Genomic DNA, 19628 nt, shown 5'->3' with positions numbered 1-19628 from the left:
GATAAACTTGCAGCACACATATCTCAAATGTGCACATTGACTTGCAGGATGAATGGAAAAGGATTGCAGATTAGCAAGAGTGTTAAAAGCTTAGAGGACTCAAACAATTTTAGTTACCAAAAAAAGCATGCAGCAGGATATTTAGAAAACCCTTCTGCTGGATTCCTTTTCCCTTTTTGATACCCAGCATCACTAAGCCTGTTGTGAATATACAGTAATGCAGAGCATGTGGCCTTTACAGAGAAAAAAATGGGGTCCAAGAGACAAGGAATTACTCTGTAGAACAAGTACTTTTCCCTTGTCATTCCTATCAGTCTGAACTGGCTAGCTCAATGCTGTCAGGTTGGATCCTGCCACTGGAGAATTATAGTTAGTCAGGCCTTTTACAACCCTGAGATCTGACATTTCTCCTGCACTTTGGCACAGACATTTGCAAACTACCTTCTCCTATCCTCTGAACTGCTGGGATGGTGCGAACACTGTCCATAAAGACTTTACAATTAATTTAATGTAACTCTTGTGTAATGTTTGCATACATGTTTCCATTCTTCCAGACAGTCCTGACAGAAAATTTGTGCCACTTGCCTCCTATCCCCCTCCCCCTCTATTCTCAGAATGGGAATACCCAAATGGTGTCAAAACAAGTAGAGCTAATTTGGTTCCAACTTTGAAACATGTTCATGTTTAAAAATTATCATTGATTTTCTTATCCAAGATAAAAGTATCTGATAGAAGGCTGAGTATTTCAGGAAAATTATGTGTATTTCATGTGAAAATGTGTAATAAAATGGTGTTACTTTCCTGCACTCTCAGTTGCTTTGGCATGGATTACCCTCCCTCAAAGTGACTGTGTAGAGTTCACTGTGTTTTCTAGTCATGCAGTTATTGTCCTGATTTTTGTCAAAAAAGAAGAAAAAAAGAACTACTACAGTCCTTGAGCTTCATTCAAGACTGGACTTAAAGTTCAAAAAATGTTGATTCATGCCCTTTAGCTCAGCTCCTGGAAAGATTCATCCAGTGACCAAAGTATGTGCATAGTCCATAATTTGTAGTCTATGATTTTTGTAGGCAGGGACCACTGATCAGGATGTGAGAGTGTTAGGAACTTCTGAGACGGTAGGGCTCATTGTGCCAGACACATCTCACCTTTCTTATGTTTTTCATTATGACATTTTAGTTTGGATTTGAGTTTGGTTTAGATTGTCTTCTCCAATCAGCTCTGATTCTTCCCTTTTTCTTCAATTCAGTGTGCATCATTGCATGAGATCACTTGCAGTTAAATGTGCCCTTTATCCAACATGATCTTATCTTCCTTTCACCTTCTAAACATAAAAATCTGCATAACCATTACCTATTAACCTATACACTGAATATAGTATTTTCATGGAGGTTGTAGTATTGCAATACACTACAGTTGAACCAAATGAGCAAAGTAACCTATTTTTAATACCATCATTTAGGAGATAAGAATCCCTACAGAGAGCAGTAAAGGAAGGCAACTTGCTGGGATTTATTCTACCAAAGCTCTCTGCCATGATCTCTGCTGTTCTAATATTTACATGTCTGAAGTATAATGTGTCAATTAAGCCTGAAATTTAAGCTGACTGAAAAGCTGAGAAATAAAAATTTAGAGAGTTGCCAAAAGCTTACTGGGCTTAATAAGATTTATAGCAGCGTGTACCATCAGCATTGCTTTTCCGTTGAGACAAAATAAGATGCTCCTCTACTGAAGGCTGGTTATTAATAATCAAGTTCAACGTGTATAATTTGGTCTGCCTAGAAAGAGTCAAAAGGTGTTACATCTCTTCTAGTTGTAAATACTAAGTGGCCTAGTTTGCCAGAATATGTTCTTTTGTAAGTGTTCTGTAATGCGGTGAAAAAACACTTATCTAAAATGCACATGTTTTTCATATGCTACAGGATCGAGAAACAAATAAGCAGGTTTCGAGGATGGTTACCTAAAAAGCCAATGAAACTGGACAAGGAGACACTGCCAGATCTGGAGGAGAATGACTGCTATACCGCTCCATTTAGCCAACAAAGAATCCATCAGTAAGTATTACATTATGTCATCATTACAAGATGAAAACTTTTCCTTCTGGATTCACCTTGGAAAAAAACCAATTTCTTAGATCACCTTTTAAAGACTAGTGCCTTCAAATTAGTTCTTTGTCAGAAAAAGGAAGACATAGAGAGCCATGAGAGAGTATAAAATCTGTCTACATTTCTCATAATTAAAGGTCCAACTCAAAGCTAAAGGAAATCAATGGAAAAGTTCCTTTTAATTCACTGGAATTTCAGTTACATCCCTAAAGAAGTCAAATGGCTAATTCTCTCTCAGGTCAGAATTGCGGGTCTTCTTTGTCTCTTAAAGATGTGATTAGAACTTCGTATTCAGCATTTCTATGTCTCTAGAATAATCAAATTTGGTTCCTCAAACACTGATGATAGAAATCAACTGGTAACTGCTTTTCATTCCTAGTTATGATTGTAAAACAAACAAATATCTAAAGGAAGCAGAAAGTGTCATTTTGTTTTCATTGCTCCGTCTCTTATGGAAGCAAAACTGCTTGCAAAATGCCAATTAACACCTATCAGTGACACTTGTCCCAAAGGCACTAAAGAAATCACTTGACTACTAGAAGCATTTATTCTCTTTTGAAAGGCAAAATAGAACAAATCTCACACATATTTCAGAGCTCATGTTGAATTTCAGGACTATCAAATTTTGGAGAAGGAGAATGTCTTATGGGTAGTTACTGTTTTGATGGTATGGGAATCAATCACTGACTAACTGAGAACCAAATCACAAAGAACAGGTAGCACTGACAAGGGTACTAACAGAAGACACAGAATGAATTACAGATAGCCTAAAGCCTAAAAATATGAAATACGTGATTTCACTCACAGAGAAGCCAAGTTGATGTAAAGCTCTTAAATGCCTCACTGTGAACGAACAATTTTTCGGGTACTGGATTTATTAGCTGCAATATGAATGACTAAAACAGACCTTCTCAGCCATAAGTAGAGTCTTTCCAAAAACATCATGGAAACAAGAACAGATACAAGTCTTCAGGGAAATTTCTGTAGAATTTTGCTCCGAGCACCCATCCCCAGCCAGAGTTATCCCAACTAAATGTCTGTACCTGGAATAGACATCTTGTTCATACTACAGGGTCTCCCAGTACTTGAGCAAAAAGATGAATCAGTTATTGCCCACTGCAAGAGGGACAGTATGTACAAATTAGTTCAAGAATAGATGAGTGATGATAGCAAAGGAAGAAATTTTGATGTCTGGGATATTTTTGCTAATATTAACTTCCAACTACAGCACACAAGAAAGGGGTTTTGTGGCTAGAAGAATTGACATATATGAACCAAAATATTTTTTTCATTCTTCTGCCTTGCTTGTGTTTGTGTTGGTAAACTGCCAGGATGGATTTATTAAATACTGTGGTATTTTTGTTAACATTCCCACTGTTGTTTGGCATTTCTTTTACATCACTGCAGACTTGGAAACTCTACTCCCCAGCAGGTCTGACATTTTCTGTTTTACCTTCTGTATAGTCCTCCTTTTCTTTTGTTTGGGGACTGATAAAATGCTGGCAGAGCTGTTTTCCTTCTCCCAAAATGTGCTGGCTCTGACAGCATCCTTGTATTCTCATTGTTGTGGTTTGGCCCAGCTAGCACAGCAGCACCACAACAGTCTCACTCTGTGCCCCCATTCACCCCCACCCTCATTAGGATGGCAGAGGTCCCAGTGAAATGGGAATAAAAAGATAAACAAGGTTGTTGTGGATTAGGACAGGGGCAGGGAGGACTTGCTGCCAATTACGGTTCTGGGCAAAACAGACTCCAGTACTCTACTTAGAGAGGAAAGTAGGAAAGTTTATTCTACAAGAAATAGAATGGAATAAAAGCAAAAAGGGAGTAGGATGATGAGAAAATTACAACCAGCACTTTAAGATCTCTCTCCCCCATCCCTCCTTTCTTCCCAGGCCCAGCTCACTGCTCCAGATATCTCTACCTCCTCCCCCATCACCACTTGGGGGGGCAGGGAATGGGGAATGTTGTCAGGCTCTCACAGATGGGCTCTGCTGCTTCTGTCTTCTCAGATGAGGACGACTCCTGGCACTCTTCCCCTGCTCCAACAAGGGGCTCCTCCCTCGGGACGCAGTGGTTAACGAACTTCTCTGGTGTGGGTTGTTCCCAGCAGCTGCAGCTGCCCCCTCACACAGGACTCAGTCCTTGGTGAATATCTCTGGCGTGGATTCTTCACCACGGTTGCAGTTTCTGCAGTTACAGGGTCCCTCTCTCGGGACAAGGCCTCTTCTGGGCATAAGTTTAATGAGCTGCTTTGTCGTGGGTTCCTCCCCACAGTTACAGCTGTGGATATTGGGTCCCCTCCTCGGGACACAGCCTGCTCCGGCCATAGTGATAAAGGGTCCCTCCCACAGGACACAGCCTCTTCTGGCTATAGTCACTGTCCCTGGCTTGGGGCCTTCAATGAAGTGAATCGCTGCCCCTGGTCTGGGGCCAGCTTTAGCAAAATGAGTCTCTGCCCCTGATATGGGGTTATTATCAAAATGAGTCTCTACCGCTGATGCGGGGTCTTTAAAGAAATGAAAATAAATCTCAGCTTCACCAGTCCTCTCAGTAGAATGTAGGGGAGTCTCTGCTCCAGCACACCTCCTCCTCTGTTTCATCACTGACCTTGGAGTCCGCATGGTTGTTTCTCTCACTGTTCCTACTCCTTGCACCACCACCAGCCAGAAGAAAAAGAAGGGGCAGAAGAAACAAAAAGATGGAGGAAGATGGAGGAAAAAACGTCCTCTTCCGGCTTCTTCTTAAAAAGTGATTGTGGAGGTCTCTAATTGGCTCAGCCTCACAAGTGAGTCTGGCACAGACCTGGGGAGAGTTGCAAGCAACTGCTTACAGGAGCCATCTTTACATCCCCTTGCCCCTTACCAGAAAAAGCTGTCATTTCAAATCATGACACTCATCATGCTCCAGCTGGTTGACCATGTCTTGTCTTATTCTACTTCACTAGAATTTTGAAATACAATGACTTGTTCAATATTAATCTGGTGAATTGCATGCAGACATTTTAATTGTTCTGAGAATCTCAGAGTATGTTGGTAAGCAATGCGTTTCAGGAACATCTTTAGTATATGCTTTTAATTTTTGATTATGGATTGTAGGTATCAAATATTGGAAGTATAGAGTTAAAAAAATATCTTTTATTGATATCAGTTAACAGCAAAGAAGTGTACTATGTTGGTGTTCAATTTGTACAAATTGCCGCTTACTTTGTACAAATTGCTGTCTCTTCCAAGATAAATGTAAACATAAACATTCCAATGAAAGACCTGTATATAATGAGCTAGTAGTAAAGATGTTCTCCTATCCCCAGACGTAAGGAAAATATGGGTAGAAATACATCTTTAAATTTATGTTTATCCTAACATATCTTAACTACTGTCACCTTCATTTGTCCAAGTCAATTGTGTCAGATGATCATTAAGAAAATTATTTCTCTTTCACTTCTACCCACTGCTAAGAGTAGTAACATTCACAAGGGCAGCACTAACTGTTGAACAGTAACAGAAACATTTCAAAGTTGATAAAATCCTGTCTCTGTATTATATTAAAATTTCTGGTTTCAGTTGTCACTATTGCATTACATAAGCTTTTACTTGCTTTGTAACAAGTAAAAAAGTCACCATTGTTGTCACCATTGTATTACATAAGCTTTTACTTGCCTTGTAACAAGTAAAAAAGTTACTAACTGAATATAAAATATTTTTTAAAGCCTGTCAGGACTTTAATTTACATTTCTAAGTCAGAGACTCACAGTATTGTTTTAAGGAATGTGAAGATAAATAGTTAATGAAATTCTTCAACTGCAGAATTGAAGAATTTCCAAACTACAATAATATTATGATAAATTATCTTGCTATTTATTAGTGGCAAGAAAAGTCTATGCATTTTCGCAGTTGGTGTAGTTAAGTATGCTCTTACCATACCATATTGCCATTACTATGCAATTATGTAGCCTTTGTTATAAGCAATTACTTGTGGAGTTCACATTGTCTTAAACAAGATCATCATCCTGTAGGTTAGAATAACAGTGACAGTCTCTTACCTACTCTTGGGCTTTTAGATAATGACTCTGAAACCCCTTCCATCATGCACTTGTGCCAAAACTGATTCACACAGAACATGCACAGACAGGGAGGGTCTCAGTACCACTTCAATGCTCATCTAGCTGATTTCACGTTGTTTCAGACTTTTTGACCCATACAGGACCAATTGATTTGAGGAAAAAAGAAAATGTTTGTTACGTATCAAGTTCTTGAAGTTCTTAGAGGATGGAAAATAAATGAAATGCTTTTGGTCCTTGTGTGCTGTGTTAAGGTGGTAGCTAAAAAATGTCACTAGTATGATGTCACTTGTAAGATCTTATATACAGAGTCTCAAATTTATGGTAAAAAAAAAAAAAGATAAAATTTCTAGCACAATTGGAATCTTAAGTGAGAAGAAGATATGGAGGGGAAGTATGCAGTAAAGAACAGTAAATTGTTCTTTAAGAAATAGCCACAGAAGCCTAAAATGTATAATCAGTCTTTTAATTACACTAAGAGGATTTTTCTGACTTTTGTTCAAATATTTCTGGAGAGAAAGACAGGTACTTTTGCCACTTGAACATAGCTAGGATTTCAGTGTTGTCATAAATCAATGTTTATCTAAGATATGCTGAACAATTGCTTAATGGCCATGTAGTACATCATTCACAAACATGATAATATTGGAAGTATAAATCCCCATATACTGAGCTTTGACATAAGATCTCCATGTCTTCACTGCAGGTTTTGCTACATACTTTTACTAGAGACTGCAGAGTTATTCCTTCCTTTTATGTACTTAATTTTCTAAAATATTATTACTTAAATGTTCATATGTTTGATGTTTGTCCAAGTATGATAATTTGAGTTTGGAATTCTTCTCTTCTGCTTTTCTTCATAACCTCAGACATTTTTCACCTCACTATAAAAAAAAAAAAAAAAAAAAAAAAAAAAAAGACATTTTCAATCTATTTATTTAGCCACATTTTTCACGGGTCCTCAGTCTGATACAGATTATATTTGTAACATGATCTGAGTAAAGGCTTCATTTGTGATAACTGCTTTCAAGAAAAAGGGTATATCGATGGCAATGGACACGTGCAATTTTAGTAGATCATGTAGGTGTTCTTTTTCTTTCTTGCAGTTTTCTTTCCCATTCAGATGGAAAAGACCAGATGTGGGGAAAGGTTAGCATGTAGGGTAAAAAAATAAATTTAAGAGGCAGACCTAACTATGTGTCCTTCCTCCAACACAGGCAAAAAAAATACAAGATCATTTTTGTTAGGTGTGTCTATAACTCTCACAGCATGACTTCAGATTTTGTTTTAAAGGGATTATGACATCCTTATAGAGTACATCACAAAATTGTCCATATAAGATCAAAATTCATCTTATTTCCAAAGTAACAGCAAATCGCTTTTTAGAGAAAAGAAGCTTCGCGTGGCTGAAGTTAGCATTTTTTTTGAAATTGTGTGGAATACAAAATGATAATTTTCAAGATAGACTTCTGAGTAGTATCTCTCTTCTGTAGCCACAACTTGGGAAGGGCTTTATTTATGCCAAAGCATTTCTTCTGAAAATTATCAGCCACAAGAATGCACAGTTTACAACATGTGAAAAAATGTTTTCCAGCAGACATGATGATAATTAGTTATTTTTCTACTACATCTTAGTTATTTTACATAGTGAGCTGCTAGTCAGTTGGGAATAGTAACCATAATCATTTGCTGCAATTTCTTAGATAGCTGTATATTAGCTGGGAAAATGCTTTAAATTTCTGTTTAGAGATTTCATACTTTATACCAAGAACTATTTCCTGCACCACTTCTTTTTTTTTTTCAGAGGCAATAATGTCTCTGATTCAATATTAATTAATATACAATTAAATAAACCACTTAAAAATCAATAAACTCAGCAAAAAATTTTTTTTTCTAAATTTTCATAACTATGAAGACTGGGACAGTATCCAGATTAAATAAAAATGGCCCTGCATACCAGAGGTTAATGGAGTTATTCTCATTTCTCTAATGTCTCCCTGTGGCACATTAGGATCTCATCCTGTATCTTTGCCAAATTTCCAAGATTTGTGTCTCTCAGGGTGAAGTTCAATTTTAAACTTTCTCTGATACTCAGATTCTCTTTAATAAATCCCATCCTTGCCAAGATGGTCTTTACCCATGTCCCTCTGCTTCACTCCAATATCTTGGACTGATTACAGACCTGCTACCGCTGGAGATGAGGAAGAGGGCTGCATATTTTGAACCAGGATGTTCATTTTTGTGTTTAAATATAATATAATAACTGTACATTTGAAAATATTTTTTTATAAGCATGGAGTCATAGTTCCATAAGATTACTGTTCTTAAATGCAATCAAACTCAGAAATGTTCTGTAATGTTTGTTTTTAATCCCTTTGATTCTGTAATTTTTGGTTGCCTGACAAACTGAATGAAAATGGGCATCCTTGAAAAATACATAAAGCTCATTATATCTCAGATGAATATTCCTGAGTGAACCAATTTAAATTAAGAAGTGATTTGAGTGGCAGGGTGATTTGGGCAGGAAGGTTAGAGGTCAGTGTAGGAGAGATTCAGCACTTTCTCTATTTTATTCCAGCAATTTTGAGTCTGTGATGTGACAAATCGGAGACACATAAAGCCATTAATACATTTTTCATCCCAAAGTGATCTTGCTTTCATATTAATTATCAGGGATTTTTCACATTGAGAAACATTTTATGTTAGATAAACAAGAAAGTCATCTGCAGTATTAAAAGTTGGGCAAAATGAAAATTAACAGAAAGTGATAATAATATACCTATTTTCAAACAAACTACAGGGATATATGGTGATATTCTCACTCCAATACTGCAGGTTCATCTTGTTTCTGCTGTTACAGCTGATGGTTTTCTTTCTCTGATGTTAAATGAGGTAAAAACCTGTTATTGCCTCAGCCAATAACAGCTAGGTACCACCACTGGTTTACCTGGGAGTGCAGAGGGTTGGGTATTTTTTCTTTAGTAAAGAATACACCTCTCATGCAGTGATTACTAGTTTGGGAAACACCTGTGCTTTTAGTTTGTATTGATTCCAGCAGCAAGCATTTGCTTGGATACCCTTTGGTATCATGAATGCTAGACAACAAACGTTTCAATATCTTGGGATCCCATGGAGCAAAGATGTGTATCGGTATGTGCATGCAAATGTCCTCACTTTTTAAAAGTAGCTTTTTAAACAGACCATGGATGTTCAGATTTCAATTTATATATCTTACCAGGACAGCAGAAAACAGACTTATCCTGTGTTTTGCTTCTCAAAAACAAATTGAAGAGTAAAGCTATTTTTTTTCAAATAGTTGTTAGATAAAGATTCAAGAGCTAAATTTACCCTCAAGTGACTTGTACAACCTGCAAAACTACCAAAGAGAATGCACAAACAGGAATTCATCAGCAATTTGTTCTTGGTTGAATTGAGGGTCTTCTTTAGACAACAGTTAGCTTTGCTGTGCATTGTTATCCATGGAAAGATGGTTTTAAATCTCCAGTTCAGAGTCTAATTAAGAAAGCTACAAATATAATTTCAAAGCAATTAACCTTTACTGACTCTTCATGTCACTTACAGTATGAATGTAAGTGCAATATTTCCACAATGACATTTTTGAAAGGGATTTTAATTAAGGATCATCTCTGGAACCTTTCCTGCCAAAAGTGCTCTCATTATCTTCATTGGGATTTTCCTTTTGAGTACAGCTCACACAAGACTTACAGGACCAGGCTAATGGTTATAACTGTTGTGGAACAAATCACTGGTATTATAATCTACCTGTACATTACCTTCACGGGTAATAATAATGTATTAATCCTTACTTATTTATAGATTACAAATGACATGACAAAGTGATCAAAACCTTCTATGAACTCTCTTAAATAAAGCCTAATCCCTTACTGAGCCTGAAAACAAGCTGTATTGCTCCTATGAATTTTCAAACTCTTGTGCATATCGAAGTTACAACCAGGGCAGTAGAAATAGAATAGCTGAAGAAACTGCTCCATCTGAAAGAGAAAGGGGTTAAAAAGCTCTCTAGGAAATTTTTGCCTTACGCAGTTCATAGCTCAGTAATGTCTGGTGAACATTTATCTAGACCTAGTTTGGAAATTTCTTCAGCTCAGGCCCCTGTGAACTGAAATTTGAAAGCTGAGATACTCCATAGATGGAGAAAGTCTTTCTTCTCTGAATTCCTCATTGGATGCTGTAGACTATGAAATAACCTTGATGGCTCTTCTGTCAATATTGATTTACCATTCACCTTCAGAAAGAAGACAGCCTGGAGCACTAAAATTTTGGAGGAAGAAGTATCCATAAAGCATGGGAGAGAAAAGGTGGTGGTAGAAAAGAATGAGTCCTGAACTGCATGATCCTCACCTGACAAGAGAAATTCTTATTATTTTTGAGATAAATTGAAATCTCCCTGGCACTGTCCTAATTTATGTCAACCTCTAACTGGAATGTTGTAACACAACTACTTAAGATATTCTCAGCCTTTCAACATCTCTCACCTTGTCTGCCTAATTTTATTTCCTGTATCAGGACTCCCTGCCTCCTTGGTTATTTTTGCTCTTTGGGGGGCTACTCAAAAGACAATTTCACAGAAATAATCTGAATATTTAAGCAAAACTAAAGAAAAGTTCAACTACCTGGGTTTTATAATAAAAAATAGGTGAGAATTACTTTTTTTATCTTTAACACATGAAATTCCATCCCAAAACAACGGTATTTTTAGGAATAGTCCAAGACATCCAGAGGACTAATTTTGACACTCCTTTTTCACCTTTGGTGAACTCTTAGCATCTCTTCTGCATCCATGTATCCATGACTAATGATGGAAAAGACTGAAGGACATGCTCTTGTCTTACTCTTATAACTGTGAGTTGTTCTCCGTTGCCCTTCCTGCCCTCAGATGCCTTTTACTGATACAAAGATGGACAGCACAGAACCTCTGCAGCTCTTATACTCTCTCATGTTTTAGGACTGGTTCAGCTAGTTATGAAATAGGCAGAGATTTTCATGACAGTTATTATATTGAGGTACTGACATCTGTTTCACAGACACATCTGGTTGTTCCTTCTTAGCCACATTCAATCAAAAGCTATAACAACACAATTGCTAAGTTTACAAATGAATGCAAATAACTAAAGTGTATGTTTAAACAAGTAGTTCTTACATCTCTTTAAGATTGCATAATGTTTGATTTTTACCTTTTTTTCATTCATGAGTCATGAAAATAGAAATGACTAAATGCAGAAAAACTATTAACCTACTTCTCCAGAAAAGATGCTGAAATAATTACCTGTATTTGCAACGTGACAGTGGAGATAATAGATGGGCAAAATAACCTTATATCATATGGAGAATAGATTAACATGATTGATATTGCCTACCTTAACGTTGCTAGTTTCCTAGATTAAGAGATTCAGTTCTTAATTGAATCAAGAACTCACTGCTAAGTCAAAATGAAAATTACTGTGCTGTTTTGATTTCATAAGTTATCTTCACAGTTGTTCAATATTCAGATCTGGGAGCTGAGATCTTGGAGAGAAGTCAGACATAAAAGAAAGTGAAACAAAGTGTGGAAAATGTTAACTGTTCATGTCTAGTTTACTACTGTCTTAATGTGTTTCTGCTGTAACTAAACATTTACCAGGATGAAATCTTACATTCTATCCAAAGTATTTTTAGAAACGTGAACCTTTCTATTGGGTCAGTTACTAAAGACCACATTTTTTAAAAAGATATTTAATGTCCTCAATATATGCACAGGACTATTAATTCAGAAACTCCATCTACTTCTCTGCTTATTCAAGTGTCTAAGTTACTTTCACAGTCTACTTTGCAGCCTTACAAACCTCAAGCAATTGTAAGAATTCTTCAGCAGTATTTGACAAGTTGAAACCGTATTTCTAAACATTTATATTGACTGCATATTTGCAGTAATTAAGATGATATGCTAAATACCTTGTTTTCCTGGAATACGTATATTGGAATTAGGAAATCTATATAAAATATATTATGCCAGCCAATCTAATCAATGCAATATATTTTGTGACTTGATCCTTTTTTCTTTGTTGATTTCCTGGACTCGTTGCAATTCTTTCTATACTATTGAACCTGCGTTCATATGTAGCTCCAGAAGTAATTTCCAAAAGTTAATTTTCTATGTTATTTTAGCTTCCAGAACCAAACATAGGAGTATATAATATTTTAAAATTTTAATGTAATATTTGATTCTTAGTAAGAGGGTTTACCAAATAGTCGTTTCAATCTCTTAATGGTAAAGCGCAATAAAGAAGCCTGAAATAGAAATCAAATGTCGATTTCTACACCTGCACTTATAAACCACACTTTTGCAAATTTTTTTAGAAGGTTTTTTTTTTTTATTGATTTATGTAAAGATGATGCTTATCATAATGAATGCTTAAATATCTTTGATTTTTTTCAGACTTCTCCATATAATTCTTTGTTTAGGTAACGAATGCCATTACTGACATCATCTGCCTAATCACCTCACTTAATCTAGTGTTTCTCAATCTTCCTTGCACTTGCTCACATACTTTTTACATAATTTTTTGTGTACTATAAAATGGAATGGAACTCAATATTTGTTTTAAATATGCTACCATATATCCTGAGATATCCTTTGTTTGTACTTTTACATAGCTTCATCATTCACAACAAAGACACTTTCTTCAATAATGCTACAAGAAGTAGGATTGTACACCATATCTTACAGAGAGTGAAATACGAAGAAGGGAAAAACAAAATTGGTAAGTGCTGAGCAATTTACTTTTAAATGAGGGTGCACTGTCTCACCAAAAAAGGTGGAGAAATCTACCTTGGCTTGTGACAGACTTTTGCTTACTTTTTAGTCACCTCAAGTGTTACTGTTTACATCTCACCTACTACTATTGTAGGGGTTTTACCTGGAAGACCTGATAATTTCCCTGTAATAACAGGCTGCTTTCACAGGCACCAGGTGGTGTTTATCAACTTTGCAAGGAAAGAGATTGACTTAAGCAAGAAATATGTACAGATTAAGGATCCTGCAGAAGTGGATAGACTCATGTAGGAAAGCTTTTGCTCCTTCATAAGAAAGTATTTAGAAGGATGGCAATGTTCATGCTGCTGTACATCCCAGCCCTTAGGGCTTCTCCCTGGATACCTGTCCATCCCTAAGGACAGTGTAAGGTTTTGTATCTCTACAGCTGCTGTAAGTCAAAGAGGAATTGACCAATTACATCTTCAGTGCAAAGAATGCCATGCATAACTGTGGCATAATTTTCAAATAGTGGGTACAGTGGGCCTTTGAGGGGGCATGTATGCAGATCCAGGAGAGTAGGTAGTGACAGAGGGCAAAAATACACAACAGTGGCCCTCTTCTGTCTTGTGATACAGAGCACATACTGCTTGTGTACCACATAGAAAATGGGACATCACAGAGAGGCAATTCCCATTAAACTCTTCAGCCTATTTAATTTTCCTACTGTTTAAATATAATACTTCCTTTAGAGGTAGATAAGCATTCCAGAACTCCACTTGTTTCATCCTCAACTCTTGGGATGAGGGCAGCAATAGCTCTAAGCAATGCCAGTGAGGGGAAAGAAGCAAGGTAACAATTCATGTGTTGCATATGGATGTTTCATTTAGCACACACACTTGCAATCCCTATCTACTTCAGGATACCAAACTCTCTCACAGTCTCCTTATGTTGTACATACTATGGACTTAACTTCAAGTTGATCACTGGACAGAGCAAAGCCCAGCTGTACAGATTTTGCTTTTCTGCCAGAGACTTTGGAAGAAAGCATTCTTTTGCTAAGTGGATACTGATCCAATCACTGGAAGTCCTATTTATGTTGAATTAATAGTTCTCTTTTCTGCCTTCTTGCTGCTATCATTCTCCTGTGAATTAGAAAAAATAAGCAAGACTCTCTGTCTCTTGGTCAATGGGGTTCAAATGCCTTCAGGCTGTTAGTGATAGTATTTCGTTTTTTATTGCTTGCTGCTTTGGTGACTTTCCAAGCAAAAAGTGACCTCATCTCAGCAATCACTCATCATTTCTTTTGAGATTCTCATTAAACAGATGTCCCTCAGCCTGACTGAGCAGGGTGTATGATTACCTTTTTGTGCCAAATAGCAATCCTTTTGGTTCAGGTTCAAGTATATTTTCTGCTTCCTGTTGTGTTCATTATTCCAGCAGTTTTCATAAGACATAAACTGAACAGATTTTACAACATTGTTATCATATGGAAATTGTCTCACTTGTTTTACTTGCCTGCAGTTCAAAATGTAAAGATCTTGCCTGAATTTTTCAGCTGCCAAGAAATATGGCTTTTCATCTAAAATAACTTCCTTAGACCATAATTTATGAGGTCAAACTTTAGTATCAGGATGAGGTCCCTGATTTCACTGAAGTTATGCTAAAGATGGATTTGGTAAAAGAATCTTTAAACTTCCAACATAATAAATTATATATTATGATTAATATTTGAAGAAGTCTTTGCCTGTATGATATCTTAGTTCATCAAAATCTAGAAAAGATAATTTTTTCTACATGTATCTTTTACTGTCAATGAGTTTCAAACTTCATTTTAAGAGTTTATTATTGAGAAGTTTTTCTGGTCCTACTGATAATTGGATACTTTTTATTCATAGGTCTGAATCGACTACTCAGTAATGGCTCCTATGAAGCTGCATTTCCTCTTCATGAGGTATTTTTCTCAGTTGTTTTTTTTTTTCTATCAGAGCAGACATTTTCCACAAAATTAGTTCTTAGTTGTGTAATGATTTCTTCTCAAACTTCTTAATGTTACTACTCCCTTTTGCATTTTGTGTCTGACACTGACATAACTCTTATTTCACAATGTTTTCTTTCCATTTTCTTGGGGAAAAAAATGTGTTTTTTTCTTGCAAAAAGAGATGAGGAAGTATAGTTGTTGTGGATCTGATAAATCAGTGTGCTTTCAGAGGAGAAAAATATCATACTGTGGTTTTATTTTTGAGATTCTTCAGTTTATAGCATTTGATTTGATTAACATATATCATAAACTCCTTAGGAAGAATTGAGAGTTTATGTTGTGCTTATCTCTCTCACTAGTGAGAGTGATTTCTTAAATTTTATTTTTCGCTTCTGTTGTTCATTAATGTCCAGATTTGTATTTTAGGGAAGTTATAGAAGTAAGAATTCAATAAGAACCCATGGGGCAGAAAACCACAGACACCTGCTCTATGAGTGCTGGGCTTCGTGGGGAGTGTGGTATAAATATCAGCCACTGGATCTTGTGAGGTAAGACTTTTGTGCTTTTATATATCACATCATAGGTGCTTTGAGCATAGATTATCTCTTCTCTGATAAAACCATGCAAAGCTCAGTTAATTCCTGTGTTTTTAAAGAACTGATCCTGAGATCATACGAATCCATTTCATTCAGCGTGACACTAGACACTACATTCAAACAAGCATTTGCAGAGGAGATTGTACAAGGAGCTGAAAGTAAAGGAAGTTTCTTCTAGCATTTCTAGACACCATATTTTCTGATGAAGGGTTTGCAGAATATCTGAGAGAAAAAAAGGGGAGAAAAATCCATGGATGATTGAGCTACACTTGATTGCATGTGTATCTACCGAAGGAGTTCTTCCTCTTCAGAGTATGGCTTTGATTAAAAACAGGACTTCATCGACTAGTTCTTCTCTTTTTTTCCAAAAAGCAACCAGAGAAGGAGGCCTGGATGAAGTTTGATGATGCTTTCAAATGGCACGGAGCAGAGCTCATAGTCACTTGAGTGTGCTACCATATTCAGCAGCACTATTGGTAGATGGGTGGAAGTCTCTCAGTCCAGGCATATTACCACAGTCTGGTTTTTCATTCATCTGGGAAGTAGTTTGCAAAGAAGAAATACTGAGAAAGCTGAGAGATGACTCCAAGTTCTGATAGCCGTATTTAATAATGTTTTCAAGTAGACTTGCATGTGCTAAGAGGGTATTAAGTATTTTTTGTATGTATAGAGAGAGACAGAGCCTTTACTGATTATGTTGACAGAACAACTATTGTGCTTTTTCTACTTAAAGCGAGGAATATGAAGCTACAGGAGCCTATTAATAAATTTTTAAGATGTGTTGGGATTATTAAAGAAATATATGCATTTGCCATTGGAAAGGATCATACAGAGCATGCAACTGGTCTAGCATATTAATTTACCCTTTTATAAGCCCTGTAACTGACATAAACCTTTGCTTTTATTGATCCTCAAAATTATTTCCAGACAGAGATTCATAGAGGGTGGCCTTGGAGACAGAAGGTGTTATTGATTAAGATCATATAAAAACCTATCCATTTCATAAAACAAATGTTCAATTTCCATGAAGAAAAAGTTCACAGAGAAATACAATAAAAATTTTTTACTGAGTCGAATTTTTTAAATGCTTTAGAAAACAAAGCAATGTATTTGTACTGCATAATTTAATTCTGAAATCTTCTTATTTCTTTTTTAATATATGAATCTGGTAAAAAATGTGTACTTTTTCTCAAATTACAATGTGGAAGTTGCTGATTTACTGAGTAGTCATCAGTTACACTGAAGTTTTTTGGGTTTTATTTTTAATTTCCTGGTATATAATAAGATACTAACGTCACAGTATAAGCAACTTATCTCTATAATGTTTTTTAATCATTTCTCAATGGTAGACAGGTCTACTGTTCTTCCTCAAAATTCCTTGTTTGTGAAAGAGCCAATATCTGCAGTCTGGGTTAATTTGGTTTATGAATATGGGCTAGCAGGCATCTGGAAATTTTTTTAAGTATGATAATAAATGGTAATAGAATGAGCAAGATTAGACACATGATTGTTCTGGACCTTAGTAGCAGCCTTTTTGACTAGCCTCCTTTAGTAGCCTGGGTTTGGTGTTTAAGATTTTGTCAGATGCTTTGGCTTTTTATCAGTCAGTAACATCCACAGATTTTTCAACATCTGTTTTACAAAGGAACAAAGCAATGAAAAAAGCAGACCTCCTAGCTGAGATCATGGGTGTTCTGTGATGGTTCGGAGCAGGAACCATCACGGGAAGAGAGAGCAGGGGGAGCTGTGGGGATCCCCAAGCACTCACAGTCATATGAATCTCAGTATCCACCAAGCTCTGCAGGGCTTCAAAGCTGTGGTCCCAGCCGAGCTGTTCGCTATCTGGAACACACCCATGGCTGCAATTAATCCAGTGAAGGAGGAGTGACAGGAAAGGGAAGGGAATGTCTTTCTCTTCTCACTTCACAGATGCTAGATCCCTTGTATTGTCTTAGCTCCTGCTAAGAATTCTCAAATTCTTTCCTATCTACTGCCAATCTCAACTGCTCACATGTCTAGTGACCTTCAGATTTTGACTTGAAGAGCTGATCAGATCAGCAAGACTCTATTGTTCATTTCTTTTAAAGTCTCAGTGTGCTAGTGTACCAGTTCAGTAGCAGAAACATTTTTTTCCCCTATACCAACAGCTATGATGTGGGGTATGCTTAAAGGTAGTAATGTTGCCATCTTTTCAAAAAGATGTCTGCTCATCTAGGATAAAGCTGTTTGTTTGGTATCTACTTCAAAAAACACACTATGTTTTGCACTATTAGATGGAAAGGCTCACAGGATAGGACATTGGGTTTGTCATGAGTGCTCGTCAGTGGTGGAACGAGGAAACATTCATCCTTGAAATAAAATAAATAAATAAATGTTAGGCTCATCTTGCTATTCTATACCTGGACAAAAATAGGACCAGAAATATTCAGTAAAGTAAGCTCAAAACATGAGCTTTTTTTTGCAGTAGAGCTCTCACAGCTTGACATCCTCAGTGTCAGGTAAATAACTAGGCCAAAGAGTCACTAATACTCTTAAATCAGGGCTCAAAAAGCAGTTTCCAGCGTGTCTTTTTACAGCCAGACCTACTGCCCTTGACAGAACCGAGCATGTTATCAACAGTTTACCACTGCTTTAACCTGTAAATTTGAGTCTCAATTGAACGCCAGAAGAATAAAAACATGACAATATTTGGCATCCCACACAGAGCTGGTAAACTCAAATGATAATATTCAGTGCAGGACAATATCATTCAACAGGACATGAGCTCAGCCCAGACAGATATTGCTCACATTGGAAGATTTTTATGTCCATTTGAAAACTGATTATTTTCTCCATTCCAGACCAAGTGTTTCTTTCTCCACAGCCTCCAGCCCTAGATCACATCATAAGTCTTTTCCTCTTTACTGTGGAAGTCTGACCAAACATAGTTTCTGGTAGCATAAAGGAGCCAGCAGTTCTGACTCACTGCATGCTTTGTCTCTGGACACATCAGAAGTTGCATCATTGGCATAAAAGTGTGTTTTCAAAAGCAGCTATTCTCAAATTCGGTTGATCTGTAAGTTTAAGTTGTCTGCAAAGTCTCTGAAACACAAGAGTATCATCTTCTTTAAAACTAATCTTGCGAATAATCTCCTAAAGTCTTCATTGTAATGATGTTAATTGCATATTGATTTGTGAAGCACCCTAATCTGATCATCAGACTGCTGTGCACAAGACCATCAAACACAGGATAATGCATTGAGTTCAGCAGGGTTTTTGTGATGTATTCTTTAACACATAAATAAAAGTTTGATTGTGTTTAGGAGGACAAATGCTAATGAATATGGATCAAAGAGGAGCTTCCTGGCCATTTTACTGTTAGTTTTAAAGCAATACAGATAACAAATCAAGATTAATTCAGACTACTTTCCTCAAATCAGTGCAAAATGATACATAAAGATATTTGTTTGACCTCACTCAACCTCTACTTTCCTCATGTGGTAGAATCACGAGATTTCTTTTCTAGGAACTGAGATAAGAAAAGAAATCATCAAATGAAAGTAAAATGGATTGGAGAAAAACCTCTGGTTAATAAATTTATTTTAAATAATTTGAGCCAGAATATTTTTTTTTGTTATACCAGTTTTAGGGATAAAACTTATTTCAATGCAGTTATTTAGGAAGTAAAGCTACTCAACAGAAAGATCAAAAAAAAGCCATCAACTTCCTAATGCAAAGAAGTAACTTTTTAAAATGAACTCAGTGTTTAGTGAATTTTTAAATTCATTTTTAAGTTCATTCATGAAGCAGGTCCCTTAATGTGGATTTAGAAGCCTAGTTGCAGTCTTTTTCTTCAGTTAATACTGACTCTGCTCTCTAATCTACTCTTCGGATACAACAGAAATACTTATTTTCTATTAACAAGCAAGATTAAGCAGATTTATTCTAATTAGTGGGTAACTTTGCTGTATTGTGTCTTAAAACAGACGATACTTTGGTGAAAAAATCGGACTATACTTTGCATGGTTAGGGTGGTACACGGGGATGCTCTTCCCAGCTGCCTTCATTGGATTGTTCGTCTTCTTGTATGGAGTCACCACTTTGAACCACTGCCAAGTCAGGTAATGTGGGCACTTT

The 19628-nt window shown here is 36.5% G+C and overlaps 1 protein-coding gene across 1 annotated transcript in view; it reads left to right on the top strand.

Annotated features, from left to right (window-relative positions):
• The window catches only part of ANO4 (anoctamin 4), a 127336-nt gene that overhangs the window by 63766 nt on the left and 43942 nt on the right, over positions 1-19628 (top strand). The window contains exons 8-12 of the mRNA XM_062020377.1: positions 1921-2052; positions 12839-12945; positions 14834-14889; positions 15343-15464; positions 19478-19612. Of these exons, the coding sequence (XP_061876361.1) occupies positions 1921-2052; positions 12839-12945; positions 14834-14889; positions 15343-15464; positions 19478-19612 (552 nt within the window). The remainder of the gene's footprint in view (positions 1-1920; positions 2053-12838; positions 12946-14833; positions 14890-15342; positions 15465-19477; positions 19613-19628) is intronic.

This window comes from Colius striatus, chromosome 1 (genome assembly GCF_028858725.1).
Source record: "Colius striatus isolate bColStr4 chromosome 1, bColStr4.1.hap1, whole genome shotgun sequence".
Taxonomy (NCBI): Eukaryota; Metazoa; Chordata; class Aves; order Coliiformes; family Coliidae; genus Colius; species Colius striatus.
This window is presented reverse-complemented; position numbering and strand designations above follow the sequence as displayed.